We start from the raw sequence: 26,219 nt of genomic DNA, 5'->3' as shown, positions 1-26,219 counted from the left end.
AAAAAAATCAGCCTCCGTGCCCCCCCGCTGTCCCCTGTGGGGTCACTGTCCCCATCTGTCCCACCTGTTCTCCAGGACTGGCTTCTGCCACGCGTCGATCTTCCTCTCCCACTCCTCGTAGTGCGCCAGGGCGTAGCGTGCCAGGGCGGGAGCTGCGTCTCCATCGCTGCCGAAGAAGCGCGTGTACCGCCTGCCGAGAGCAGTTCGGGGTCAGGGCTCAGCCCAGGGGACACCCCGGGGAGCCCGGCCACCCCAGCAGCTGTCCCCAAGCCGCCCACCTGAGGTGCAGCTTCTCCTTCGAGCCAAAGTGGACGCGGGGCATGTCCCACGCCAGGGCCAGCTCCAGCGTCCGGTGGCCCCGTGCGGGCACCGTGCAGGTGGCACACACGGCGGCTGCCGTCACCTCCCCCTTTGCTGTCACCTTGCTGCTACCTGCCAGGAAAATTAGGTTAAAAAAAAATGTCCACGAGTGTCCAGGGAAGCCCACAGAGCCCCAGGGGAACAAGGCTTTTGGGGCATGCCCCAGCGCCCTGCGCCCCGCAGGGTACATCCACTGCGTTCTGGAGATGGCATTAAGCGCACGTGAGTAACTGCTTTTTGCAACCAGGGCAAAAATACCTGCTGTGGGCGGAGGGGGTTAAAAAAAAGTCATGGAAGCAGAGGAACAAATGAGGCAGGAAAACCAGCAGGCACGCGTGGAATGGCTGGCACACCCCGTCACCGGGACCGCGTGGCTGCCAGCCCAGGCACCGGCACTTTGTGGCGACAGCCGTCGCCTCCAGCTCTCCGAAGGGTGCTTGAACTGTGCCCTTATTTAAGAAGCACCCTCAGGCGAGCAGGTAATTATATGCTGGTCCTGACATGTGTAGCAGGTAAACTCATTAAGGCAACGATTTTCACAGGAGCACAGATCCTGCCGACGATAACAGCGAGCGTGCACGAAGGACGGCCGCATCCCGGTAGCTCCGCGTGCCCTTGCGGATGGCAGGTAGCAGACAGCTTTCCAGAAATATTTATGCAAATGATGACATAACTCAAGCTTCACGAAATCCTGCAGAGGCCCGGCGCCAGCACTGCAGATCCGTCAGCGTTATCTCGTTTGCAGGCTGGCCTTGGTGGCGGCAGCAGGTTACCAGCACGCGCTGCGAGGTGCTGCCCCGCTCGAAATCAGCCTGCTGCGGGAGCGAGCAGGCAGCTGAGGATGACGCAGAAGCAACAAGGAAATACCAGAGACCTTCAGGAAACCCTCGCAGCAACAAGAGGGCAGCACACTGTGAGACTCGGGAGCTGCTAAGCGCTCCCTAAACAAATGGGAACCGGCTCGGCTGGCGGGTCTGGCGGCACGAACTCGAGGAAGGCGGCCGGGCACACAAACCTCAGGTGGACGGGACATTGGGACGTGCAATTAATGCAGTCTGAGAACAGCCCTGAAATGGTGCAAGCAGCTCGCGGGGAGCCACAAGGTCAGCACGACAGACACCGGGGAATTTGGATATGGACTGAACCCTACTTCAGCTCCCTAGATCTGGAGTCGGGAACAAGCCCCAGCATCACGGAGAGCAGGGCTGGCTCCACAGCTCTGTAGCCCCGTGGAGCAGCTGGCAGCCTTAAAGGCAGCTCTGTGCTCTTCCTGCACCCTACAAAGGGACAGGAAGGACCTTTCCATCGGGACTGACTCCCTCCACTCCTGGGGGAGGTTCCTGCAGACACCACGCATCCCATGTCCACAACAGGGCCCCAGGAGAAGGGAAACCCACCCTTGCTTATGCACGGCTGGAGCCCCCCTTGGGCCCTCATGATACAGCACTCACCAGTGGGGGACTCCAGCTTGCCGTCCTGCAGGAGGTCTTGCCATACATCCCTGCACGACCCCGTGGGATCAAACGCGGTGAGGTGGGTGACGACCGTGCCAGCCTGGGGACGAGGAGAGCATCAGGAAACGGCTCCCACCCCGAAGGGGCAGGCGATGTGATCGGATCCCACCCAAGCTGTACTTTTGGCAACAACAACCCAACAACGATCCTACAGCCCTAAACTTGCTCCCCATTGACCTCCAAGCCTGCTCTCCTGGCGACCTGTGAGCTTCACCCTCAGCTTCTCTTCCTGCAGACCCCACACAGCACCCAGCTCCGGGGCTGTCCCCAGCCCAGGGCCACCACGGGCAACCCTCCCCGTGGCACACCCCACCCCTGCTGCCAGCCCTCACCTTCTCCCGGGCAGCCACAGCAAGCGTGAAGGGGTTCGTGGGGGTGCAGTGGTGCAGCAGGACGCCGGCCACCCGCTCGCCGCCCTCCTGCAGGGCGAAGGGCTCGTTCCAGTGCCCCCCGCTCTTGTCCTCCTTCGCGCCCATGCCGTTCTGCATGCTGAACATGATGGAGACCTCCACGGGCTCCTCGTTGCCGTTCTCCACCTCCCAGATGAACACTGCCACCGGCAGGCTGGAGTCCTGGGGGGACACAACGCCGCGTGCAGGGCTTGCAGTGCTCGGGACGGCTGAGCTGAGGGGATCCGGGGAGCATCTGGTGCCCAAATCCAGACGCCGGGCAGCACGCAGAGCGGTGCTGCAGGCTCAGGCGGGTGTCTCAGCGCAGTGCCTGCTGCCAGCCTCGTGTGCCTCGCCAGGGTAAGAGCGAGGTCAGGGCTGTCGGCAGCTTCCCACCCTCGCCTGGGGCTGGGGAAGAGCAGTGGAGATGGGAAAAACATTGGGAAAGCCCAGCTGGGAAACCCCAGCTAATAAGCAGCCCTTCCCTTGGGGACGTCAGGCAGAAGGCAGCTGTCGTGCTCAGGAGAGGCTGAGTGAGCGCCCAGCCCGGCTGACCCGCACGTGAGGGCTGCGGGTGTCCTCAAGCCTTGCTGCTGAGCCTGCGGGCAGTAGGACCTGCATCTCGGGGTGGGCAGGAGCTGGGACTGTCACCCAGCAAAAGCCAGGGCAGGGAATACGCAGGACACAGTGTGAAAGCACAGAGAAGGGAAAGGAGCAGCTGCCGGAGCTGGAAGGGACAACCCCTGGCAGCACCAGCCTGGATTTCACAAACACCGCCAGCAGCTGGCAGCAGGGATGGGAAATTAGGACCAAAAAGTCCAGGCTGGGAAAGAAAAATTAACACGGAGGAAAGCCTGGCTGACTTCTAACAGTGCCTCGGCAGCATCTCTGCAGCTCTCCAGGAGCACTGGGGCCGTCATCACAAAGACACCACCTTATCCCCCTGCTCCTCCCAGGGCAAGGGCATAACCACAGCAGCATGCCAGGGCACAGAGCGATGCTCGGGGCTTGCCTCACCTTGTAGTCATGGGGGATGACCGGGGAGACCTGTCGGCACGTGAGCACCACGTTTTGCCCCGGCAGCTCGTAGACCATCCAGGCACGGGGATACAGCGCATGGTAGAAGGCGTAGTGCCCGCAGTACCCCCAGTTCCAGCCCTGCAGCGTGCTGGGTTTCTCCACCGACAGGACCTGCTGGTAAACCGTCTGCCCCTTGCGACGCAGGCACACCGTGAACTGGGGAGGAAAGGAGCACATGGGGGGCGAGATGAGCCCCGCTGCGGGGGTCTCAGCGGCACAGGCTGGGCGCAGCGTGCAGCCCCACACCGGCCCCGCTCCCCGAGCTCAGCATTTTGGGGACCAGGCGCCTCGGAGCCCTACCTGGTTGGCGATGACCGTCCCGTAGTGGTATTTCCCGGGGTTCAGCTGCCAGCGGCAGAACTCGCCGCGCCAGCCGCGCGTGATGGTGCCGCCGCCGATCCCGCCCAGCGGGCAGCCTGGGGGACACAGGGATCAGCGCTCCCCTCTTCCCGGCCACCCCACCACCCCCGTGTGCCTACGGGCTCGGGGAGGTGCCCACAGGGTCCCCTCGCCAAGGGGGTGGATGCTGCCGTCGCCTCCCACGACACCCAAACCGGAGCTCACCGTAGATCTGCTGTAGAGGCACGGCACACAAGAGGTCAATGAAGGCAGACTTCTTCTCTATGCAGGTTTTCTTGTACCACCATCTGAAATACCTGCAAGGAAACCGGGAGGAAGGGTGATGCACGACTGAGCCAGGCGGTGCCCAGACATCTCCTCGCTGAGGATCTGGATGACCAGGATGGTGCTTGCTGCTGAACCATCTGCTTGCCTGTGCAACCAGACGGGACAGACACACAGCCCCGCAACATGATGCTAAACGGGGACAGCAACGGGGAAAGGCTTTTCCAGCAAATCTGGGGGCGACGGCAGCCTGCTCCCTGGTTTGGGAGGCTAAGGCCAGCTTTGCTGGCGGAGGTCGGAGGCGCCAGGAGAACCGGCCCGTCCCGCTGCTGCTATCTGTGGCTGCATCTGCTGCCGCTGCTCCTCTCTCGGCAGCCCCGGTTTGGCAGCACGCTCCCCCAAGGGAACGTGCCTTCACCCAGCTGCTCCGTGGTGCATTTCTGGCTCAGAGAGGGAAGGAGCACCCCCAGAGCTGCTTCTGCTGCTGCCCAGGGCCACCCAGACCCTCAGGAGGGTTGCAGGGAAAGCCGTGTTCCCCCTGAAGCAGCTCTCCTGGAAGCACATAGCGGAGGGGACTGGGATTTTACAAGCAGGAGAAATCCGTCCTGCTCTGCAGCACGACGAGCCACACCGGGTCCACAGGGCATTGCTTTCCATGCAGGCTGTGGAATTAAAACCCGTCCAGGCAGCACCCAGCTCGCCCCAGCACCCTCTGCTGCCAGCACATCCTGGTGCACACGAGGGCACCAAGCCCCATAGGGCTGCACAGGGGCAGCCCCGGGAGCAACAGGTCCCACCCCAGGGGGGTCAGCACCCCACTTCACATCCTCCAAAGGTCTGGGATGTCCCCTTATGGGACCCCACGGCCACCCTGGGATGGTGCAGGAGCTTTCCAGGTGCCACAACAGCTTTCGAGGGCACCCTGCAGTGCGTTCCCTCCGTGCAATAGGCAGGGGTCTCCGTTTATTTGGCACCCACATGCCGGGTTTCAGTGGCTCGAACCCACAGCCTGAACCCCCAGACCATGCAGCAGCACCCAGGATCTAATCAGCCCCGTGGCCAAGCACAGCCCCATCCACCCAGCTGGTGGCACGAGGGGACTGGTGGAGGCAGCCTTGGCCACATCCTTGGTGCCGGCGGCTGATGCCGAGCTTCGCGCTGCCGAGTGACCCCTTCGATCCCCAAATCCCTTTTCCCCACATCTGCCCGAGGAGCTGCCACCAGCACGTCCCCACCGAGGTGGGGAAGGGGACGGGTGAGCGGTGGCCTCCACCTGGAGCCTCCAGGGGAGGCCGGGAGCAAGGCCGAGAGTGGAAAAACAGAGACAAACGGTGATGTCAAGCAAGGAAACCACCGAATGGGGCAGGACGGGTACCGGGGCGGCACGGCACTCGGGGGTGATGGGGGTGGGGGGGGCACAGTGCCTCCCAGTGCTCCCAGTGCCTCCCAGTACCCCCAGCACACAGCATCACCCCACCCCTACCTCCCCCCCATCTCGCCGCTCCCACACCGCGATGACACCGCTGATACCACCCAGCTCCGGGACTCACTCCCCGTACCCCGCCCGCTTCCCAGGCCCCCCCCCCCCCCCCCCCCCCGGTTTCCCCCCGGTTCCCCCCCGCCGCCGTTACCGCAGCGCCATGCCGACGTGCCGCAGGACGTCGCGGAGCGGCACGTCCCCGGCTCCGTAGGGTCTGCGCGGCTGCGGGAAGCGGTGCGCCAGGCAGAGCCGCCAGCCGGCCGCCGGCACGCCGCGGCCCCGCGCCGCCCCCTGGTAGCCCCGCATCAGCGGCCCCGCGTCCGCCATGGCCCCGCCGCCCGCCGCGCTCCGGGCGCGCCCTCTTCACCGGCGCGCCACGCCCCTGGCCACGCCCCCTCTGGCCACGCCCCCCGTCCCCCCCGTGGCCGCGCCCAGCGGCGGAGCCCGAGCGCGCTCCGAGTGGTGACGGAGGTTGCCGGAAGTTGCCGAGCGCCGCCCGAGGGTTGCCGAGCAGCTTCCCGAGCGCCGCCGGAAGTTGCCGAGCGGCCCCCGGGGCGCTGTGGGGGAGGCCGCGGTGAGTGCGGGCCGGGGGGCGAGGGGACGCTGCCGGGAGTGTGACCCCCGCCCCGTCACCCCCCAGATCCCGGGGGGTTGTTCCGTGGTTCGGGCGGCCCTTAGGGGATGGGGAAGGGGAGTAGGGCCGGGGCCTGGCTGTTCTCGGCCTGTGTGAGGGCGCTGGGCCTGGCTTACGGCGTCGGGCCTGGGCCTGGGCTTGGGCCTGGGCCTGGGCCTGGGCCTGGGGGGGAGGGGCTGGGGACATCGCTCTGCCCCCCCCCCCCCCCGGGGGGGGGGCCCGGGGGGGGGGGGGGGGGGGGGGGCTTTCCCCCCCCCCCCCCCGTGGGTGTCTGACCTCGTGGGTAGGGCTGGGGGTGTTCTTGTCCCCCCCCCGAGGGTGTTTCTCTCCTGTGGGTAGGGCTGGGGACATCCTTGTCTCCCCCGTGGGTGTCTGTCTGCTATGGATATGGCTAGGCCCACCCCTGTTGCCCCACCGTGCGTGTTCGCCTGCTGTGGGTATGACTAGGCCCACCCCTTTACCCCCATGGGGGTCTCTGCCTGCTGTGGGTATGGCTTAGGCCATCCCTGACCCCCCTCCACCATGGGTGTCTGTTCCCTGTGGGTATGGCACCCCTGTGCCCCCACCATGGGTGTCTGTCTGCTGTGGGTACGGCCAGGGACATCCCTGTCACCCCCCTTGGCGGTGTCTGCCCACTATAGGCACAGCTCAGGTTATCCTTGTCCTCCCCAGTGGTTGTCTGCCTGCTGTGGGTATGACTGGGGGTGTCCCTGTCCCCCCCCCATGGGTGTCTGTCTGCTGTGGGCACAGCTGGGGCCATCCCTGCCCCCCCCCCCCAACCCGCATGTGTATCTGCCCCGTGTGGGTATTGCTAGGGCTATCCCTGTCCCCCCCCGTGGGTGTCTGCCTGCTGTGGGTAGGGCTGGGGCTGTCCCTGTCCCCCCCCATGGATGTCTGTCTGCTATGGATATGGCCAGGCCCACCCCTGTCACCCCACCATGGGTGTTTGCTTTCTGTGAGTATGGCTTAGGCCATCCCTGTCCCCCCCCACGGGTGTCTGTCTGCTGTGGGTATGGCCAGGGACATCCCTGCCCCCCATCCATGGGTGTCTGCCCCCTCTGCATATGGCTAGGCCCACCCCTGTCCCCCCACCATGGGTGTTTGCCTGCTCTGTGTACAGCCAGGGTCATCCTTGTCTCCCCCCGGCATGTCTGCGCACTGTGGGCACAGCTGGGGCCATCCCTGTCCCCCTCCGGTGTGTCTGCCTGCCGTGGGTATGGTCGTGGCCATCCCTGTATCCCCCTGTGCCCCTGCCTAGCCCTTCTGCTCCACAGCACCGTCCCAACTCTTTCTCTCTCCCTCCCTCTCCCCGTGCCCGCAGTTCCCTTTGGCAGGCGTGCAGCGGGGCCGTCCCAGCCATGATCGAGGTGGTGGCCAAGCTGGGCCGTGGGCCCGTCTTCCTGGCCGGGGAGATGCTGGAGTGCGTGATCACTTTCACCAACCCTCTGTCGGCGGCCTCCACCTCTGCCAGCAGGTACGGCGGCACCGGGCCCTGTTCCACGCTCACCCCCACAAAGGCAGCACCAGCACGGAGCAGACAGGGGTACCCCAGCAGGGCTGTGGGGCTGCGGTGCCAGCTCAGCCACCGGTGACTTCCCCACCCAAGGTGCTCCCTAATGGTGCTTCGTGCCATCTCCATTTCAGGGCGGAAACTGAGCTAATAATTCTGGTTTTCTGCCCCCAAGGAAGAGGCTGGGAAAAAAGTATGCGGGTAGAGGCGCTGGGAGAGGTGCTTTTAAGGGCCCCTCAAGTGGCAGCAGAATTGCTGGCAGAAAATGAAGCCAAACTGGCTATCAAGGCAGGATATCTAGTTACACCGGAGTGAGTCTCTCGGGGCAACAAGCAGGCAGCGTCATTATTTCCTACGTCTGTGGAGGGAGCTGAGGCAGCAGTGTCATCCCTGCTTCCAGAGCTGGCAGTAGCCAAAGGGGCGAGCGGTGCCCGGAGGGAAGAAGAGGCCGACTTCCACACAGCCTTTTCTGTGGCCCAGCCTTCGGGCACTCCCCTCTCCTTGACTCAGCTGTGCCCAGAGCAGGCGCTGAGCAAAGGTGACCAGCTAAGGAGCTTCCTACCTTGGCTCACGGCAGTGACTCACCCGAAGCCTCAGTGTCAGCAGTGTGTGGCCTTGTCTGGTGTTCCAGGGGTGGAGGTGGTTTTCCTGCCCTGTGTCCTTCCTTCCTGGGAAGTGTTGATGTCCTGCCCGGTCAGGTTCAGCACCTTTGTATCACCAGTATGACTTTCAGAGGTGGCAGCTTTGATGGAACCGCTTCCAGCGCTCGCAGTCTCAGCAAAGCAGCCTATTGCGTTACCACTGGAGGACTCTTTTAAATTGTCTTCCTTAACTTTCTACCACTTCATCCTTGTTTCTCTTGCCTGCTGAGCTAAACATTCAAATTCAGCCACGCCATAAGCATCGAGCTTTCCAGAGCTTTATCTCGTGGGGAGGTGGTGTTACTCTCCCCACTTCTGAGAGCATGGCTCTGGGCTGACTGCTCAGAGGGGAGCTGTGGCTTCTGAAACACGTGGGACTGCACAGGTACATGGTGGGGCAGTTTTGGAGGTTCACAGACTAGTTTTGGAAGGTTTCTTTGGGAACCTCAGGCCTGTCCTGGTGCCTATGTAACAGCCTCATGAAAAAAGGAGAGTTTTCAAAATAAATAAAAAAAAGCAAGCTACTGACAGTCGGTTAAATCATAGGAACGGGAACAGCTAATGGCTTGGTGGTTAAAGGCTGAAGCTGTAGGTCCTGTAAGGGCAGCGGCCAGAACAGCGCAGAGTGTCTGTGACACAGCTAGACCCCTCAGGAAAGAGAAGCTTCCAGCGCCAGCGCGTGGGGCTGTGCAGATGGAAGAACTGCAGCGTGTATTTCAAGCACAGGAACGGGAGTCAAGGGCAGTAAGTACCGGCAGAGAGTGAGCTGGGTTGAGGCGTGTGAGGCATTCCAGAAGCGAAGCTGCCCTGCCCCAAGCCATGGACTGTGGCTGGTGTGGGCTTCAGAAGAAGCTGTAGGGAGAAGGGAGAGGATCCTTGTGTGTCCTGATGGCTGGATGAGGTCTGCTGGACGGAAGGCACACACAAATTGTGTTTGTCTGTCTGGCTAATGAATTAAAACAATTCAGCAGCATATCATCGGGCAGTACTGAGAATAAATGAAAAATATTCAAAGTGCTGTGTTTGAAGGTGCTGTAATTATGGTAAGCTGACATTAAATTGTTCAGCATTGTCTCTTGTGTAAGGCACTTCCCTGCTTCCACGCAGCAGACACCTTATGGAAGAAAACCTTAGGGCAGCCCTTACGAAAAGCCACTCTGGTGCTTTTGGAGGCACAGAGCTGCGGCTTTCAGGGCTGGAGGTGTCTGGGCAGAGGATCCAGCGTGTGTTCAGAGGGCAGCCAGTGCACACATGAGATCAAGTACTGCACAATTAGGCAGTACTTGATTAGCAAGGTCTTTCCCTGGTTCGTCTGCACGTTCAACTGGTTTGATTAGTCACACCGAGGGATTCCCGTGTGCCACAAAAGATCCCGGTAGAGCCTAAAGTTCTGGTGTCAGTGCTTACTAACCGGATTGTGATGTTGGGTAACACCAGGGGAGCCGGACACCGGCTAAATTCACGAGTCTGCCATTGTTCCTACAAGTCTCTAAGAACAGATACGGGGTCAGGAGCCTGGAAGATGTCTGCAGAGCCATGGGAGGTGCCCATGGGGTGACCCTCAGAGGGGTCCTGAGGGGGTTGGAGGGGTCCTGGAGGTGGCTTTGGGTCAGTGCCCCGCTCAGGTTTGCCGTGGAGGCATATATATAGGGGGGGCTTTGAGGATGGCTTCAGCAGCAGTAAAGCAGGGCCTGCTTCATTCCCAAAAAGCGTTCACGTATGGAGAAGGGCAGGAGAAGCTGCTGTTCTCCATCCTGTGCTCACTGCCACCCAGATGGAAGCACAGAGTGAGTTTTGCTTTTCTTTGCCCTCAGCGAGATGCTGGCATGGGCCAGCGCCCAGATCCACTGCCAGTTTCACGCCAGCGAGAACCGGGTGGCGCTTCCCCCCTCCGACGGCAGCAAGCACGATGTGCAGGCAGAAAACGAGACAGTCTTCGTCCCCAACAGAGGTGAGCGCTCCCTGTTACTCGGGCAGGGAAGCTGAGCAGGAATCAAGCAGGCTGTAAGGTGTGTGCCCGAGCCCCTGCTGGCTTCCTGCTGTAACTCCCTGCTGCGTGGCCACCGCAGGACCTCATTAATGCTGAGATCACAGCGGTGCTAGCTTGGAGCAAAGCGGGAGGGTTGTCGGTCCAGCTGTTCTGGGAATGTCTCACAGTCTGACCAGGACGTGAGATATTTCCTCCTCGGCCCCTTCTCTTCCCCATTCCTCCCGTGAGGGTGAGGCACGGATGGCCCCAGGTGCAACAAGTGCCCCCCTCAGCCCGCGCCCCAGGGCTGGCCAGGGGCAGCGCTCACATGTGGTTCCTCTCTTCCAGGAGAGCGGGGTCAGTGTATCCTGTCGACACCACCAAAGATCCTTTTCTGTGACCTGCGGCTGGATCCCGGGGAGTCAAAGTCCTGTGAGTCCTGTCTGCTGTTTCCCCTGCTCAGAGGGTTCACATTTGGGGAGCCCCACTCTCTAGCTGGTTCTGCACACCTGAGTGCTGCCAGCAGCCAGCCCTGGTGCTCGCAGGAGGCGAGTGCTGGGAAGTGAGTGCTAAGGCACACAGCCAGAATCTGTTCTCCACATGCTGCAAGGTGTCCCTCAGCTCTGCCCCTGGCCCGTGTCCTTTGGCACAGCTCCGTGGTGCAGGTGCATGGCGTGAAGCGTTCCGAAATACCTGGCTGCAGCTGCAGGAACAGCTGCACGCGCCTGCATTCCCCTGCCTTTATTTCTTCAGATGCACTGGAGCATGCCTGGAATTTAGGCTGGCACCCTCTGCAGGTGTGTGCTTCCTCTTCAGGCTGGGGATGTCCTGGGGATTGCTGTCTTCCTCCTGCTCTAATTTCCCTGACCTTTCTGCCAGGAAAGGGAGCACTTCTCATCTTCCCTGGCTCAGAGCTGTCTGCTGTGCCTCCAAAGCTCTCAGTGTTCTTCCCGTGGGCCCCCTTTAAGCTCTCCTTCATCGCTACTTTCCCTTTTGCGTTTTGGAGAGCTTTTTATCCTTTTCAGAGGAAATCTGCAGCAACTGATTTCCGTAGTTCCAGGGAATGTTTTGTACCAGGAGCTTCTACCTGATCAGGCAGCTGTGAAAACGCAAGTGTGTGCTGTGGCCGCTGGGCTGGTGGCTGCTGACCCAGCCTGTCACCTTGTGCCAGATCTCCGCACTGCCGCTTGGCATCAGGCTCTGCAGGCTGCGCGTGGGCGTGTTCCTCGGGATGTCCCAGCAGGGATCCATCCGAAAGAGGTGATGGACACCTCTCAAGTCGCAGAGTGATGAAGCCTCTGATGGAAGAGGCTCTGCTGGAGCGTTCAGCAGAGCTGCGAGAGTGAGCACGGAGCTGTGTGACGTGCTGCTTTTGATCAGCCCAGGTAGCTGGGGCAGATTGAGGGGACTTCCTTGCCTGGCAGCATGGCAGGTGGAAGGTTTGTTGCATGTGGTGCCACAGTGTGCGACTCCAAAAGGCCCACTGCGTGGCCAGGCTGTGCCAAGCTGCTCACGCCAGTCCCACCGTGTGGAGCTGCTCCCCTCACACGAGGCCGCAGCTGGCACGCTTGCGGGCCATTCCTGGGGGCTCCTGCCAGCTCCGTGGAGGCAGAGTTAAGGCTGTGTGGGTGTGTATCTTAATTCTTCATTTCCTGTTTTTCAGAAGTTTTGGGTTTTGCTGCACAGCTTGGAAAGGCAGAAAGAAATCAAGAGATCTGAATTCTGCTTCGGCAAAGCACCGTGCTATTAAACCGTGGCAGGAGTTGGCACTTAGGGCTGAGGTTGTGTGAGGCTGTCGCTTGATAGAAGGCCTTGTTTTCAGTTGCTTATGAGCTTCTTCCCCACTGTCTTCCCCGTGTTATGGTACCTATATGTTGAAGGTGACTCACCTCCCGTCAGCTTGACATGCTGCCCAGACTGAGCTCTTTAAATTTGTCACCATAAAACATTTTTTCAAGCCCTCAAGTCATTTCTGTGGCTGTTTCTGCCTCCCCTCTGGTGTTGCAATACCTCTAAATACTTGGTAGGGAGGGGAGGAAATGGAGGCAGCCTCAACACAAGCCAGAGGGTACGGCGGGAGGGTCGGGAAGCATCTGAAGTGCCAGGAATGTGTTTCCTCCCGGGGCCCGTGGGGAGGCTGGCCTTCCAGAGGCTTCCTGAGACTCCGCATTCCTGTGCCAGGCAGCAGGCGCCACGCATTGCCCATCTTCCTCCCCACATGCCCCAAAACACAGTGGTCTCTGCTCAAGTTGTCCTCACTGGAAGTGGAGACCCTCGTGAGCAGTTCTACTAAACCTGCTGCAGGGGGTTGCAGTGGTCTACAGCAGCACTCCTGAGCCCTCCTCTGAAATTCCTGGTCTTCCTCTCTGTCAGGGCAGTTCTCAGCTTTATCAGCACCTCGGTCCAGCGGGACTGCCTATTGTTTTGAGGTGTGAGAACCTGTGGGCTCTGGTCACTCGCGTGGGCTTTTTTGTCTTTCCAATCCTCTTTTTTTTTTTTTTTTTTTGAGTCCCGAAGTTATATTTAAAACACAACCCTAGCGTTTGATCTAAGCCTCAACGTTTAGGATGTGCCAGAGCTGGGGAAGGATCTGTGGTTTAACAGCAGGATGCTGCCCTTCCTCTGGCAGCATGCGTCTGCGTCACGGTGGGCAAGCCAGAGGTGGAGACTTCTCACAGTCCACTGCTTGCGTCTCTCTCCATACACAGCCTGCAGTTTGGGAAGGCTGCAGAGGTGTTCACGTTGCACTGAGAACTGCTGGGGGTTGTGCAGTGAACGAGGGGCTTTGAGAGCGCTGAGTGTGCTGCAAAGCCGGGCCCTGGCATCTCGGGGGGCTCAGGATCAGAGTGTTTGTGGTCCGAGTCACCACTGCAATGGGGCATTACTCTGCAGGTTGCTGCAAAGGTCTCTTAATTGTTCCTTAGCTGTTGAGACCCAGTGCTGGTAAGCTTCAGAGGAAAACACAGGAAGGAACTAATTTTTGTTGCTGTTTGGGGCTTGCTTGTATAAAGTGAATATCAGAAGAGGAATGAGGCATTGATCAGCATCCCTCTGCCTCGAGTATTACGTGTGCATAAATGAGGCACAGCCCCGAGGAAACCGTGGCACGTGACTGCTGCTCGAAAGTCGTGTTTATGTGGTACGCGAAGGAAGCGTGCAGAGGCAAATTCAGGTTGAAATTGTGATGAGCAAGTTCAGTTTGTATTCCTGGATTTTACACCTTTCACATTCTTTCGAGGCACAATTTGTATACGCTGGAAGCAATGTCTGGATGATGATGCATGTGAGGTGAGGGGTGCCGGTGCAGGGAAGCTGGGGATGCGCTTGGACCACTCAGGAAAGAAAACTGTCAGCACGATGAGACAGTGATCAGGAGCCTCCTTGCCAAGCAATCCTTTCTGTGCTCGTTGCAGACTCATATTGTGAGACGCTGCCCATCGACGGCCCTCCCTCCTTCCGGGGACAGTCGGTGAAGTACGTGTACAAGCTGACCATCGGCTGCCAGCGCGTCAACTCCCCGATCAAGCTCCTGCGCGTGCCCTTCCGCGTCCTTGTGCTGCACGGTAAGGCCACACGCCGACCTGCCCTCGGGCATGGTCTGCAGCCTGCCCCGCTGACTCTCGCCTTCTCCCCAGGCCTCAAGGATTACCAGTGCCCACAGGATGAGGCCGTCGCGCCCTCAAACCCCTTCCTGGAGGAGGAGGAGGGCTTGAAGAAGGACTCTCGCCTGGCGGACCTGGCGACGGACCTGCTCATGGCAGCCACCTCCCGACGCAGCCTGCGTAGGTCGCTTCCCCTGGGCGAACCTGCTGCCCCCACTTGTGCACGAGGCAGGCAGTGCCTGCCGGCCTGCCCCCTTCCCCACTTGGTGCTTGCTGCAAAAATTCCCTTGCTGGCAAAGCAAGGCTCTGTCTGTGGCTGTGGAGCTGCTCGGTCAGGGCCCGCTCGAATCAGAGTTTCCCGCAGGCTCCTCCACGCCAGTGTGGTTTGCTGTTGCTCACTGCTGACCTTTCCCGAGGGAAATGCTGCTTCCAGGGCCTGTCCTTCATTCCCAAGCAGCCAAGCTGTGTCTGATGGGCTCTTTGGGTAACCCAGGCTGCGGTGTGGAGCACAGCCTCCTCCTGCTGCAGCTCTGCCCCCCTCTCTACTTTCTCCATAGACCTGTACAATATCAGCAACAGCCGCGGGAAGGTGGGGACCTTCTGCATCTTCAAGACCGTGTATAAGATTGGAGAGGATGTCATCGGGACCTTTAACTTCTCAGAAGGAGACATCCCGTGCCTGCAGGTCAGCGCTGGCTTTGGGTTCACCGTGGGGAGAAGCAGAGCTTTTGGTTGGGCAGTGGGAGAAGGGATTGGGGTAGCACTGAGCTGCTGGGGGGTTTCTGGTGAGGTCTCAGTGGGAGGCAGCTGGGGAAGGGCTCCGGTTCTCAGCTCACTTGGACAACGGAGGCCCAAGAACAGTGCAGCTGTGTGAGTGTGAGTTCTCTGCTGGTTGCCCTGCAGTTCTCAGTGAGCCTGCAGACAGAGGAGAGCATCCAGGAGGAGTTCCAGCGCCGGCGAGGGCAGCCCGTCTCCTTCAGCACGCACGCCCGTCATCAGGAGGCCTGCCTGCACACAGCCCAGAGCAGCTTCAGCCTGCCCATCCCGCTGAGCTCGACCCCAGGATTCACCACCAACATCGGTCAGTGCCCTGCTCGTCCCCACAGGACAGCCATGTCCCCAGCCCTGCCTCTGCTGCCCTCCTCCTGCTGGCAAACCCTCCACGGGGCCCTGTGGTGTGGGAGGAAGCCGGCCCTGTGCGAGTGGGAATTATTTGCTTGTCCCCTTGCCAGCACAGAGGCAGCTGCTGGCCCTGTGGTGTCGGCTGCTGACCCGCCTCTTGCCTGCAGTGTCCCTGAAGTGGAGGCTGCACTTCGAGTTTGTGACCTCTGGGGAGTCAGCGGGGACCTGCCTCGTCCGTGGGAGCCAGCCAGAGGCCGTCACCTGGACCGGGGTGGAGCAGATTGAGGTGGACACTTTCAGCTGGGACTTGCCCATCAAAGTCCTTCCCACCAACCCCATCCTGGCCTCCTACGTCTCGCAGTTCTCCAGCACCAACTCCATCACCATCTGAAGCGGGGACAGCCGGTAGGACCCTGCCGTGCCAGCTGGGAACGGCGGGCAGGACCACGACCAGCATGCTGGGGGTGTGCGCCCCAATATTCCCCGCGGTTCTCCTGCGATGCCAGGGTGGGCAGCGGGGAGAGGGAGCACTGCGCTCGCCATGCCCTGTGCCTTCAGCCGGGGGCCAGACCCTTTGTGCAGGATGAGGTCACGGGTCGCAGCGCTCACCAAAACAGGATCTGCCTCCGGGGAGCAGCCCCGTGTGTGCCTTGCCCCAAGAGGGGCTTCCAGTAGAAAAGGGCCCAGCCCAGGGAGTGAAACCTTGCGTGAAGGTCCCTGCAGGCCAGCCTTGTGCTGCCGGCTCCTGCTGGACTCCTGGATGTGGCCGAGTGCTCTGCATGGAGCCAGGCAGCAGCACCGCAGCGATGACCCAGAACTGAGAGGTGCTGAGCGCCCGGGCTGTCCTCTCCCTCCGCTCCTGAGCCCGAAGGCATCCTGCTGGTCTCGGGATCCTCGGGGAGCCGGAGTGAATGCATGCTGTGTGCTGAGGAGCTGGGATGGAGGTCTCCCTGCTCATCTGCCAGCCCCACGTTTCTACCAAACCTTCCAAAGAGTTTTCCTCTTTGTGTGGAAATCTAATAAACACCTGAATGTGCAAAACAGCCTGAGACAGAACATTTTCCTGCGCCCTTCCCAGTGGTAGAGGCAGCCCAAGGTTACCAAAGTCACTGTCCGGAGACCTCTTTGTTTGATACTTTTATTGCAAGAACAGAAACATCTACACAAGGCTCTGCACAGCACAGGCATGGCACCAGCTGGGGCAGGCTGCTGGGCAGCCGGCTCCACCCGGGCACAGGCAGGTTGCTTCAGCTCCCTGAGCGCTAGCGGGGCACCCAGCACCCTGCAGCTGGGACGGGGCAGTGGGCGGGGGTGGCCAGGCTCCTGCTGGGGACATCTTCCACCAGTTGTCCCCACGTGCCCGGCACGCTGCTGCCTGCCCAGGGTTGGCTCTGCTGCAGTGTTGCCCAGGGCTGGCGTGCAGTGCTGGGGGTCCCTTCTTGTCCTGGGAGCTGCAGGAGCAGGGGCATTAGTGGTTCCAGAGGTGGGTTGTGCCCCTCGTGCTCCGGGACAGAGAAGGGATGGGCCAGGGCATGTGGGTCCTGCTCGAAGGGCCTCCGTGCTCCTCAGTGAGCTCCCAGTGGCTGCCTGGCACGGGGATGGGGGTCGTGGGGGGAGCTGCTTAGCTTGCAGCTGGATGCGGGGTGGTTTGGTCCTGTGGCTCTTTGTTTGGGGGCTGGAGGTTCCCCGCACCCCTGGGAGGACATCCCCTGGGATCTGCATTCCCAAGGGCAGCTTGGCTCAGGGCCCATCCTCATGTTTTGAAGGCGGCCCCGGCATGCCTCGGGGAGCTGAAGGCGGAAGCAAAGCCGTACTGTGGCAGCGCTAGGGTGTAAATGTTAGCTCAGTACAATAGTTATGGATAGTGGTTTCCCTGGAAGGTGGCTGCAGTGGTGTCTCTACGGGACGGGGCAGGTCTGGAGCATGCAGGAGGTGCGCTCTGCAGGAGAGGGGGCTGGTGGCGGGGGCCTCTACCCGCTCAGCCCCGCGTCCAGCACCTTGTTGCTCAGCGGCTCGGGGGTGCCGGCCGAGCCCCACTCGTGCTCCACGCTCTTCACACACGGCAGGCTGGGGTTGGCCTTCTGCACCACCGAGATCTGGCAGGTCTGCGTGTCGTAGTGGGCCTCGCACCAGTCGGGGAAGTCGATGGGGTGCTGGGTGCTGCGGGAGAGGGCACGGTGCCGTCAGCTCCCCCTGACGCATGCCAGGGGGCTGCTGACGCACTTACCAGGCCTGCTGGTGTGCATTTGTTGCTCACAGACCCCTCCACGGCACCCCTCACCCTGCCGCCCCTTGCTGGGCTGAGCTCCCTGCAGCCCCTGGGGTCTACAATGTGTGTGCTGCCCCCAGACCCCACCGCAGCCCGTCCCCGGCGCCCCTCACTCACGTCTCGCAGCATCCCACGCCGATGGGGTGCAGGCAGGTGCACAGCAGGCAGTTGGTGCTCAGCCACGACTCGCCGAGGGAGAACTGCTTCCCCTCGTACTCGCAGGGAGCTGCAAATAAAAAGGTGGCAATGAGCACCGGGGCGTGTGGGAGCCACCTCGGCGTCCCTCCGGCCCGCAAGGACACGGGGCCGTCGGGGCCTCCCTGCGGGGAGGCGGCAGAGGAAAGCCGTGCAGCCCTCTTCCCTGTGCTGCTGGTCCTGCACGCTCGGCCCCAGCCGGGCCCCTTCCAGGAGCTCTTCGTGGCCCAGCGAGCTGTTTCTCAGCCAGAGCCCTGGGGAGCTGTTCTGTGGTTTATAGACTGCTCCTTCCAGTCATCACTGGCCCGCGATCATGCTCCCCAGCTCGGCACAGCCCGTGTAGCGCCTCGCAGGCAGGCAAGGCACAGCCCCGCCGCCCCAGGGGAAGATGAGGCCTCGTCCTAGCATCCACGACGCCCTCCCGGCTCACCTCCCCGCTTACCTTTAGCCTGGAAGTAGCATTTGGCCTGGGAGCCTGGCAGCTGGAGGAGGAGGGAGAGCAGCAGGCAGAGCCTGCCCCAGGCGCACGCCGGCTTCTGCGCTCTCATGGCCATGGCCGTCGTCGAGCTGGGCTTCCCCGCGGTCCTGCCGAGTTGCCTTTCTTCTCTCTCTCTCCTTTGCTCCTTTCCCTTTTCTCTCTCTTTCTCTCTCTCTCTCTCTCTCTCTCTCTGCCTTTTTAATGCTCTTCCCCTGATCCCAACAAGAGATATTTATAAAGTTCAGCTTTACGACCCTGGCCACCAGCTGTGCCCCACTGGAAAAGTTGTAAAACTCATTTCCTGATTTGAAAGGCATGAAAACAAGAGGTAGGATCAAGATTTTTAACAAGCTGTGAAAAGCTGATTCATGCCCTCCAGAAATGTCTCCAGTTGGAAGCCCCTGTGGGTGCAGGGCTCGGCAGCGAGGGGAGATCCGAGGGACCCCGGTGGGGTTGCCCTCGGCAGGGTGACAGGGATCTCCTGACCAGGAGGAGAGCTCCGGCCACCCGTGTCACACTCACTGCAAGGTCTCCGAGCATCCCATCGGGCAGGGACTGGAGTGGCACAAGCACCACGTTAAGCACCAGTGTGGGAGGCAGAAGGGCACTGTCCTTGGTGGGTGCAGAGGTGCCGCACGCAGCTCACGGGGGAGATTTCCCCCGTCTCCGAGCCCCCAGTGTGGGCTTGTGGCCATGACTGGGCTGAGGGTAAGGGCTGGTGCCCTCGGCCGAGGGCAGCTGGGGTGGTGATTCCCACTGACACGGGGCCCTGCACGAGTCCCCAGCGTCCATAGGGCTCAGCTCGGTGGTTCTGGTGCGGGCGCGGGGCCGCCGGGGCTGAGCAGCCCCTTCCAGCAAAAGCAGGGAGGCGACTGGAAGGACGAAATCCGGAGGCACAGGTGGATTTGGGCAACAAGGGAGCCGAGAGGGGAGCGAGGGGCTTGGCGGGGGGCATGTTCCCAAATGTGCAGACTTTGTACTCCAGGTCGCAGCACTGCGGCTCTTATCGGTGGCCGAGGACAGGGGATGGAAGATGTGGACAATGTCAGGGCACCGGGAGCCACACGGCCCTGGGGAGCTGCCAAGAAAGGGGCTGATGTGCCCGGGGCAATTCACAGCCCTTTTCACAAGTCAGAAAAGCAGGGCTACGGGCGCGGGACAGCCCGCTGGTGGCTGCAGTAGCAGCGGTGTACGTGGGTCATCTGCCCCGCCGTTCATCTGCCTATTGCTGAGAGTTTGGGATAGGTTTACACCCTGACGCGTGAGGCTCAATATCCCTTCCAGAATTTGTGTTGGCATCCTCTGTTATAGCTGGATATTTTTGTTATCCGCGCAAATGTCCAATCCCTCCTTGAATCCCGCTGCATTTTGGCCTGAGCGTTTTCCTGTGGCAGCCTAATTAAGAAGAGAGTGAAAAAAATAAATAATAAGAATAATAATAATAAAAAAGCACTTCCTTTTATCCGCTTTGGATTCGCCACTCTTGGATTTCAAGGTGCTGGGGTAGTCGGGGACCCATGGTCACCCTGTGTCCCTGTCCCCAGATGTCTACCAGACCTGTCTCAGCGGATGCGGGGAGCTGGGCTGGGGCTGCCTCCCTTAAAGCACTGCCCCGGCTGAACAGGAGGCAAAGAACTTGCGTGTCCAAAGAGAATGGGGAAAAACCACAGGGAAAAAAATACGGAGAGGCAGAGGGCAGCGCGTGTGACCGGCTGGGAAAGGCTGATGATAAATCAGAGTGGCTCGGGGCACCCGTGAATAACCCATGGGCCGTGGGCTGTGGGCCGGGACGACGAAGTGCATCAGTAACAAATGAAAATCACCCTCTGGAGCAGAGCTGTGACTATATAAGGAGGATAAAAGTCCCCGTCGACGGGGCGGTAAATGAATATTCCTATTGTGTGTTTGGAAAAAGGAGTCTGGCACGCTCACAGCCACAATGAACTAATCCGTCTTCGTTTCATCGCCGAGCAGAGAAAACGTTAAACAAAAGCGGTGTTTTTAATTTGGAGGCCCCGGAGGTTTCCCCGGGCATCCAGAGGGACGCCAAAAATCTGGGGAGAGGGTGGCTGTGGGGCGGCCGGGGGCTTGGAGCTCGGAGAGCATCGCCTGGAGAGGGATTCGGGGCTCGAGGGCTGCAGCGCGGGTGCTGGGGATGCTGCGGCTGGAGCATCCCTGCAGCACTGGTGTCCAGGTGTGCCGGTGGGCAGCCACCAGCCCCGAAATCCCAGGACCCTTAGTGAGGAGCTGCATCCATGTCTCAGCATCGCCCAAGGGCAGCTGGCTGCGTCCCAAGCAGGGCACGGTGCCGCCGGGCTCCTCGCAGAGCTGCTGCTCATCCCCCTGCCCGCAGCTCCTGGTGCCTGGGATGGGACCCACGGACGGGCAGGGGGTGCCGGGATGGGGTGGCGATGCTCCCCCTTCCCCCCGGCCCCGCAGGAGGTGCGTGGGTAATAAAAGCTGATGGACAAGTTGCCATCGGCAGGATCCAGGAGAGTTATAAAACCTGAATCTCCTGAGCCTTCAGCTCAGGCTGCAGCTGCAGAGCAGGAAGCAAACAGGATCCCGGCTGGCATTGTGAAAGCAAACACCATAAATCCAAGGAAGTGCTGCGATTGCTGTTTTAGGCACTGGGGAGCTTGGCTCCTGCTCCCCACAAGCACTTTATTTTCTCTCTAAACAGCAAAAATAAAAAATAAAATAAAATAAAAACAACACAACTTATCGCTGGGCCGAGCTGGGTCAGTGTCAGTGCAGTCCCAGGGCGCAGGGCAGGGTGCTGGGGAGATGCCGGCTCTGAGCCGTGCCCGCTGACCTGTCCCCGTGTCCCCAGCTCCCGCAGGGGACCCCAGGGCATCAGCAGAGCCCTCTTCTGTGCCACTGAGCTGCTGCCACACGGCTCACAACCACTCCACAGGGTGAAAGCGGACAACACGGAGAACGTGATGGGAACCTGGATGTCCTGTTAGCTGTCGGGCTGGGCGCTGCTGCCTGGGATACCCCACACCGTGCCCAGCCTCCTGGGGAGCGGGGTCTGGCCTCTGTATGCGCTGTCTGGTGGGCTTCCATGCTCCCTGGCACTGCCCTGTGCTCCCCTGGGCTCCACCATCCTCTTGCACTTCCATGGCTCACACTCCCTTGCTCACCTCATGCTCCGTCTGTCTCTGTCATACTCCAATGCTCTCCATCATGCTCCATCCCTCCTCATCTTGCTTCATCCCTCTTCATGTTGCTCCATCCCTCTTCATCTTGGCCCATCCTTCTCCATCATGCTCCATTCCTTGCCTTCATGGTCCATCCCTCTCCATCATGCTCCATCCTTCATCATGCTGCATTCCTTGCCCTCATTGTCACCCCTCTCCAGCATGGTCCTTCCCTTTCCATCATGCTCCATCTTTCTCCATCACGCTCCATCCCTCTCCAACATGCTCTATTCCTCTCCACCATGCTCCATTCCTTACTTTCACGGTCCATTCCTCTCCATCATGGTCCATCCCCTTCCATTACTCTCCATCCTTCCCCACTGTGGTCCATTCCTCTCCAACATGCTCCATCACTCTCCATCGTGGTCCATCTCTCCCCACCATTTTCCATTCCTTTCCCTGACTGTTCATCCCTTTCCATCACGCCCCATCCTTTTCCAACACGCTCCATCTCTCTGATAATGCTCCATCCCTCTCCCTCTCCATCCCCTAGGGCGCTGAGGGAATCGGTGGCTGTGATTGCTGGGCCACTCTCCATCATCTACCAGGGGTCTTGGTCCTGGAGAGGTCCCAGAGGACTGGAGACTTGCTAATGTGACGCCCACATATAAGAAGGGTTGTAAGGAGGGGACCGGTCCAGCTGGGGACCGGTCACCAGTGGTGTTCCCCAGGGGTGAGTGTTGGGGCCCAGACTCTTTGATATCTTCATGGGTGACTTGGATGAGGGAATTGAGTACTAATGGCTAAATGCCGGGTCCTGCACTTTGGTCACAACGACCCTGTTGCCCCCCTGCACGCTGGTTCCCAGCTGGATGAGGTGATCGTCCCCTTGTACTCTGCTCTGGTGAGGCCGCACCTCGAGTGCTGTGTTCAGTTCTGGGCCCCTCACGACAGGAAAGACCTCGAGGGCCTGGAGCGTGTCCAGAGAAGGGCTGGGAAGCTGGTGAAGGGCCTGGAGCACAAGCTCTGTGAGGAGCAGCTGAGGGAGCTGGGGGTGTTTGGTCTGGAGAAGAGGAGGCTCAGGGCAGAGCTTCTACAGCAACCTGAAGGGAAGGGGTGGGGAGCTGGGGGTTGGCCTCCTCTGGCAGAGAACTAGCGATAGGACCAGAGGGAATGGCCTTGAGTAGCACCAGGGGAGGTTCAGGTCGGAAATGAGGAGACATTTCTTCTCAGAAAGAGCAGTCAGGCACTGGGATGGGTTGCCCAGGGAGGTGGTGGCGTCGCCGTCCCTGGGGGAGTTCAAGGAAAGGCTGGACGTGGTGCTTGGGGACAGGGTTTGGTGGGTGACACTGGGGTAGGGTGTTGGTAGGACCAGATGATCTTGGAGGGCTTTTCCAACCCTAATCATTCTGAGATCCTCTCCCATGCCCTCCCCAGCCTACCTGCCCCACTGGTGGCTGCTCTGTGCCACCTCCCCCTGTCACACCACCCGGCTGCCCACCGAGAGGCCCCGCTGTGCCTCCTGCACCCCGGTGCCACCCCTCCCGGCAGGGCTCCAGCACCTCCTGCGGTGCTCCCAGCGGCACCCGCAGGCACGCTGCTCCCTGCCCTTGGCACCGGGGGTTACCCCACGCGTCCCCCCGGCCCTCGCCGCTGGCACCGCTGCCCCCGGCCTCCTCTCACGGGAAACGTGACGGGAGGGTGCGGGGTGTTTAGGAAAACAGGCCTTGGCACCCGGCGGCCGTCCCGGGAAAATAAAAACATCCGGGCGGGCAGCGGTGCCGCGAGCGCGAGAGACCGGCACTCCATAAATCCCCCGGAGCAGGTGCTTTGTAGTCGGCACAAGGAAATGAGCACATTATTCATCTCGGCTTAAACCCCTAAACGCTTCCTGTCCTGTGAGTCAGAAATAACCCTGGGAGATCGGTCCCAGGCCGCGCAGGAGCCGCGCTGTCCAAGAAAGTGCCACAAGCCTGCCAGGCCTGGGGCCAAGGCGAGGGCGGGCGCACGTGGCAGAGAAAGTGGTGCTGGGACAGGGGCACCACTGCAGGACCTCTGGGGCTGGTGGCACCAATGGAACTGGTGTCACCAGCAAGGCCGGTGGCGCCAATGAGGCTTCTGGTGCACTGGGACCGGTGGCACCGATGAATCTGGTTTCACCACTGAGTCTGGTGACACCAACGAGGGGAGTAGTGCAGCGAGGGCTGATGGCACCAATGATGCTGGAAGCACCACTGAGTATGGTGACACCAATGGGGCTGGTGGCACCACTGAATCTGGTGACACCTCCAAGGCTGATGGCACCAATGAGGCTGGTAGCAGCATTGGGGCTGGCGGCACCACAAGGGCAGGTGACACCAATGAGGCTGGTGGTACCACCAGGGTTGGTGGCACCAATGAAGCTGATGGCATGATCAAGGCTGGTGGCACCAAGGGGGTTGGTGACACTACTGTGGTTGATGACACCACAGAGGCTGGTGGCTCCAATGAAGATGGTGGCCTCACAGTTAGTGGCACCACCGCAGCACGTGGCACCACGGGGACTGGTGACTCAAGTGAATCTGGTAGCACCATTGAGTGTGGTGGCACCAAAGAGGCAGGTGGCACCGTTTGGGCTGGTGGCACCAATGGAGCTGGTAGCAATACTGAGTCTGGTGATGGCAGAGAGGCTGGTGGCACTGATGGTTCAGGTACCACCATGAGGCTGATGGCACCAACAAAGTTGGTGGCACCACTGCAGCAGATGGCATCACTGGTGCTGCCAGTTCAGCAGGGTGCAGGGAAGGAGACACCTGCAGGAACACTGGGGCTTTTCAGGTCCAGGATGACTCCTGCAGACCTTTGCTGGCCCTTCTCCTGCAGCAGAACCACAGCTGCTCCACGCATGCCTTCTCCAGCCACAGCCCCCCTCCCCACCCCACACCCGTAGGGCCCCTCCTTGGCTCTGGGGCATGGTGGCCCTGAACCTGCCCTGAACCCGAGGAGCAGCAGAGCTGCTGCATTACCCACGTTTTTCCCTTTAAAATACTCGCTTCTGCTCCATTTTTTCCACTGTTGGCATGCCAAACCCAAACACAAACAAGGAGTCCTCCGGGTTACCCTGACAACTGCAGCGCACGAAGCCCATAAACGCAGAGGTTGCCCCGCGTGCCGGCGCCCGGCCCCACTGACGCCGTGGCCCGTGACCTCCTGGCCAAAGCCACCCCAACCTTCTGGAGATGTTCTTCACCCAGCAGGGACTGGGTGGCCTTTGGAGCTGATGGGGAGCAGACGGAGAACCCAAAGCCATTTCCCCTCCACCCTCACCATGATGTGTCTCCAGAGGTCCCCGTGCTGTGGCACAGCGCATCCCCGGCGTGGTGGCTCCCGGAGCAGCTCCTCCACCCAGCCCGGCGGAGCCGGAGGTCCCGGAGGCACCCACTGCTGGTGCCTGGCGTGCTCTTCACAGCCACCTCCCGGGGCTGACAGGTTTCTGGCCCCGCTCTCGGTGCAGAGGTGAAGGCGCTTGGCAGGGCTCTACAGACCGCCAGCTCCAGGAGGTGGAAAAAACATTTTATTTTATTTTATATATTTTTTACACTCCAGGGGTGGTGGGGGAAGAGGGGTGACAAGGACAAGTCCTTCCCGTTGGGACACCGGGGGCACAGTTTTGGCAGCGTGCCCCCCGGGAACATTTCGGCACAAACTCTCCAGGTCTGGGATGCGAAGCTGCAAGGGGAATGCGAGGCACAAACACCCAGATATCTGCCCGGGCAGCGTCCCCACGTGCCCGAGGGGGCTGGCGGGGCACGGAGCCCACGGGTGACCGGCTCCACGGGAGGGCAGCCGTCCCCTGCTGCCCCTTTGCGATGCCACCCGTGGGAGCTCCGTGCGCCCTGGGCGCAGGAGCCGGTCCCCGGGCCCCCTCTGGCGGCCCGCAGACGCCAGCACGGGGTGCTCCGGGAAGGTGCCGGGGTGGGATTTTTGGCCAGGTTTCGGATGCTCCCGCTCGGGTTTCGCCGCCCCACGGCTATTTATACCCGGCAACCCAATCCCCCGGCTGGCCGAGGACGTGTCACTCATCGTGGGGACACCTGTGGGGTGGCACCGGCGGGACGAGCGGGGGTGCCGCGCCCGCAGCTCCGCGCTTTGTCCCCCCTCTCTTTTTCCCCCCAAAATCTGGACGGTGACCTCGCGGCTCGGCACTGTGTCGCACCCCCCCCTCAGGGTCGCCCCGCGTGGGGCAGGCACGGGTGGGGGGCTGCGTATGTGGGGGGGGGGACGGGGCTCCCGCTGCCCGCCCGTCCCACGGGACCGCGGGCGGGCCGGGAATGCGAGGAATGCGGGGCGGGCACGCTGCCCCCTGCGGGGGCCCCGCCGCCCCCCCGGCCGCCCCCTGCCCCGCCTGTCCCTGCCCCGCAGCCACGGCTCGCGCCCCCGAGAGCCCCGGTGGCATCCTGCGCCCCGAATCCACAGGGACCTCCCCAGGGGGACACACAGATCCGGGCACCCCCACGATGTCCCCATGCTGGGGACCCCACAACCTGGGTACCCACACATTGGAACCCCCCAGAACCTGGACACACCTTCCCCCAAATCCCCTCGTGCTGGAGACCCCCGGAGCCGGGGCACCTCTTCCCCAACGCCCCCTCTTTGGGGACCCCCAGAACTCGGGCATCCCCTCCCCAGTCCCTTCATGCTGGGGGCCCCCAGAGCCTGGACACCCCCTCCCCAAAATCCCTGTGTGCTGGAGACCCCCAGAACTCAGGCATCCCGTCCTCCATCCCCCCCCCCCCGGGAGACCCCCAGAACTCGGACATCCCCTCCCCCAGCTCTCATGCTGGACACCCCCTCCCCAGTCCCCACGTGCTGGAGACCCCTGGACCCTGTACACTCTTTCCGCAAAATCCCCTCACGCTGGAGCCCCCTGGAGCTGGGACACCCCTTCGCCAACACCCCTGCTCTGGGGACCCTCACAACCTGGGCACTGGAGACCCCAGGTTGGAGACCCCTCGAGCCTGGGCACCCCCTCCCCAGCCCCCCCACACTGGAGACCCCCGGAGCCTGTACACCCCTTCCCCAGATCCTCTCGTGCCGGAGACCTCCGGAGCCGGGCCGCCCCCTCCCCAGTTCCCTCACACCGGACACCCTCTCCCCCAAACCTCCTCTTGCTGGAGACCCCCGGAGCCAGAACACCCCTTCCCCAGCACTCCCCCCGCGCAGCCCCTCC

General features: G+C 61.4%; 4 protein-coding genes across 4 annotated transcripts in view; 2 read left to right on the top strand and 2 right to left on the bottom strand.

The window, feature by feature from the left end:
* Window positions 1-5,793, bottom strand: part of GBA2 (glucosylceramidase beta 2) — an 11,215-nt gene extending 5,422 nt beyond the window's left edge. The window contains exons 1-8 of the mRNA XM_035310185.1: window positions 5,599-5,793; window positions 3,908-3,999; window positions 3,644-3,759; window positions 3,281-3,499; window positions 2,207-2,446; window positions 1,812-1,914; window positions 279-432; window positions 65-190 (exon numbers count right to left, since the gene is read on the bottom strand). Of these exons, the coding sequence (XP_035166076.1) occupies window positions 65-190; window positions 279-432; window positions 1,812-1,914; window positions 2,207-2,446; window positions 3,281-3,499; window positions 3,644-3,759; window positions 3,908-3,999; window positions 5,599-5,774 (1,226 nt within the window). The 5' untranslated portion in view covers window positions 5,775-5,793. The remainder of the gene's footprint in view (window positions 1-64; window positions 191-278; window positions 433-1,811; window positions 1,915-2,206; window positions 2,447-3,280; window positions 3,500-3,643; window positions 3,760-3,907; window positions 4,000-5,598) is intronic.
* A 195-nt stretch (window positions 5,794-5,988) lies between these two features.
* RGP1 (RGP1 homolog, RAB6A GEF complex partner 1) lies at window positions 5,989-15,966 on the top strand. The gene is made up of 10 exons (XM_035310186.1): window positions 5,989-6,007; window positions 7,401-7,555; window positions 10,047-10,183; window positions 10,550-10,633; window positions 13,615-13,764; window positions 13,837-13,983; window positions 14,361-14,488; window positions 14,707-14,884; window positions 15,093-15,343; window positions 15,425-15,966. Exons 2-9 carry the CDS (start codon window positions 7,440-7,442, stop codon window positions 15,314-15,316), a joined length of 1,164 nt encoding a protein of 387 aa, XP_035166077.1. The 5' UTR covers window positions 5,989-6,007; window positions 7,401-7,439; the 3' UTR covers window positions 15,317-15,343; window positions 15,425-15,966.
* Window positions 15,967-16,895: 929 nt separating this feature from the next.
* MSMP (microseminoprotein, prostate associated) lies at window positions 16,896-17,962 on the bottom strand. The gene is made up of 3 exons (XM_035309795.1): window positions 17,832-17,962; window positions 17,312-17,420; window positions 16,896-17,085 (listed from the first exon to the last, which is right to left on the bottom strand). The coding sequence occupies exons 1-3, from the start codon at window positions 17,941-17,943 to the stop codon at window positions 16,896-16,898; spliced, it is 411 nt and encodes a 136-aa protein (XP_035165686.1). The 5' UTR covers window positions 17,944-17,962.
* Window positions 17,963-19,998: 2,036 nt separating this feature from the next.
* Window positions 19,999-26,219, top strand: part of NPR2 (natriuretic peptide receptor 2) — a gene marked incomplete at its 3' end in the record, with an annotated part of 13,608 nt that continues 7,387 nt past the window's right edge. Inside the window, exon 1 of the mRNA XM_035309794.1 lies at window positions 19,999-20,029. Within this exon, the coding sequence (XP_035165685.1) occupies window positions 20,023-20,029 (7 nt within the window). The remainder of the gene's footprint in view (window positions 20,030-26,219) is intronic.

Source organism: Oxyura jamaicensis, chromosome Z (assembly GCF_011077185.1).
Source record: "Oxyura jamaicensis isolate SHBP4307 breed ruddy duck chromosome Z, BPBGC_Ojam_1.0, whole genome shotgun sequence".
NCBI classification, from domain to species: Eukaryota; Metazoa; Chordata; class Aves; order Anseriformes; family Anatidae; genus Oxyura; species Oxyura jamaicensis.
This window is presented reverse-complemented; position numbering and strand designations above follow the sequence as displayed.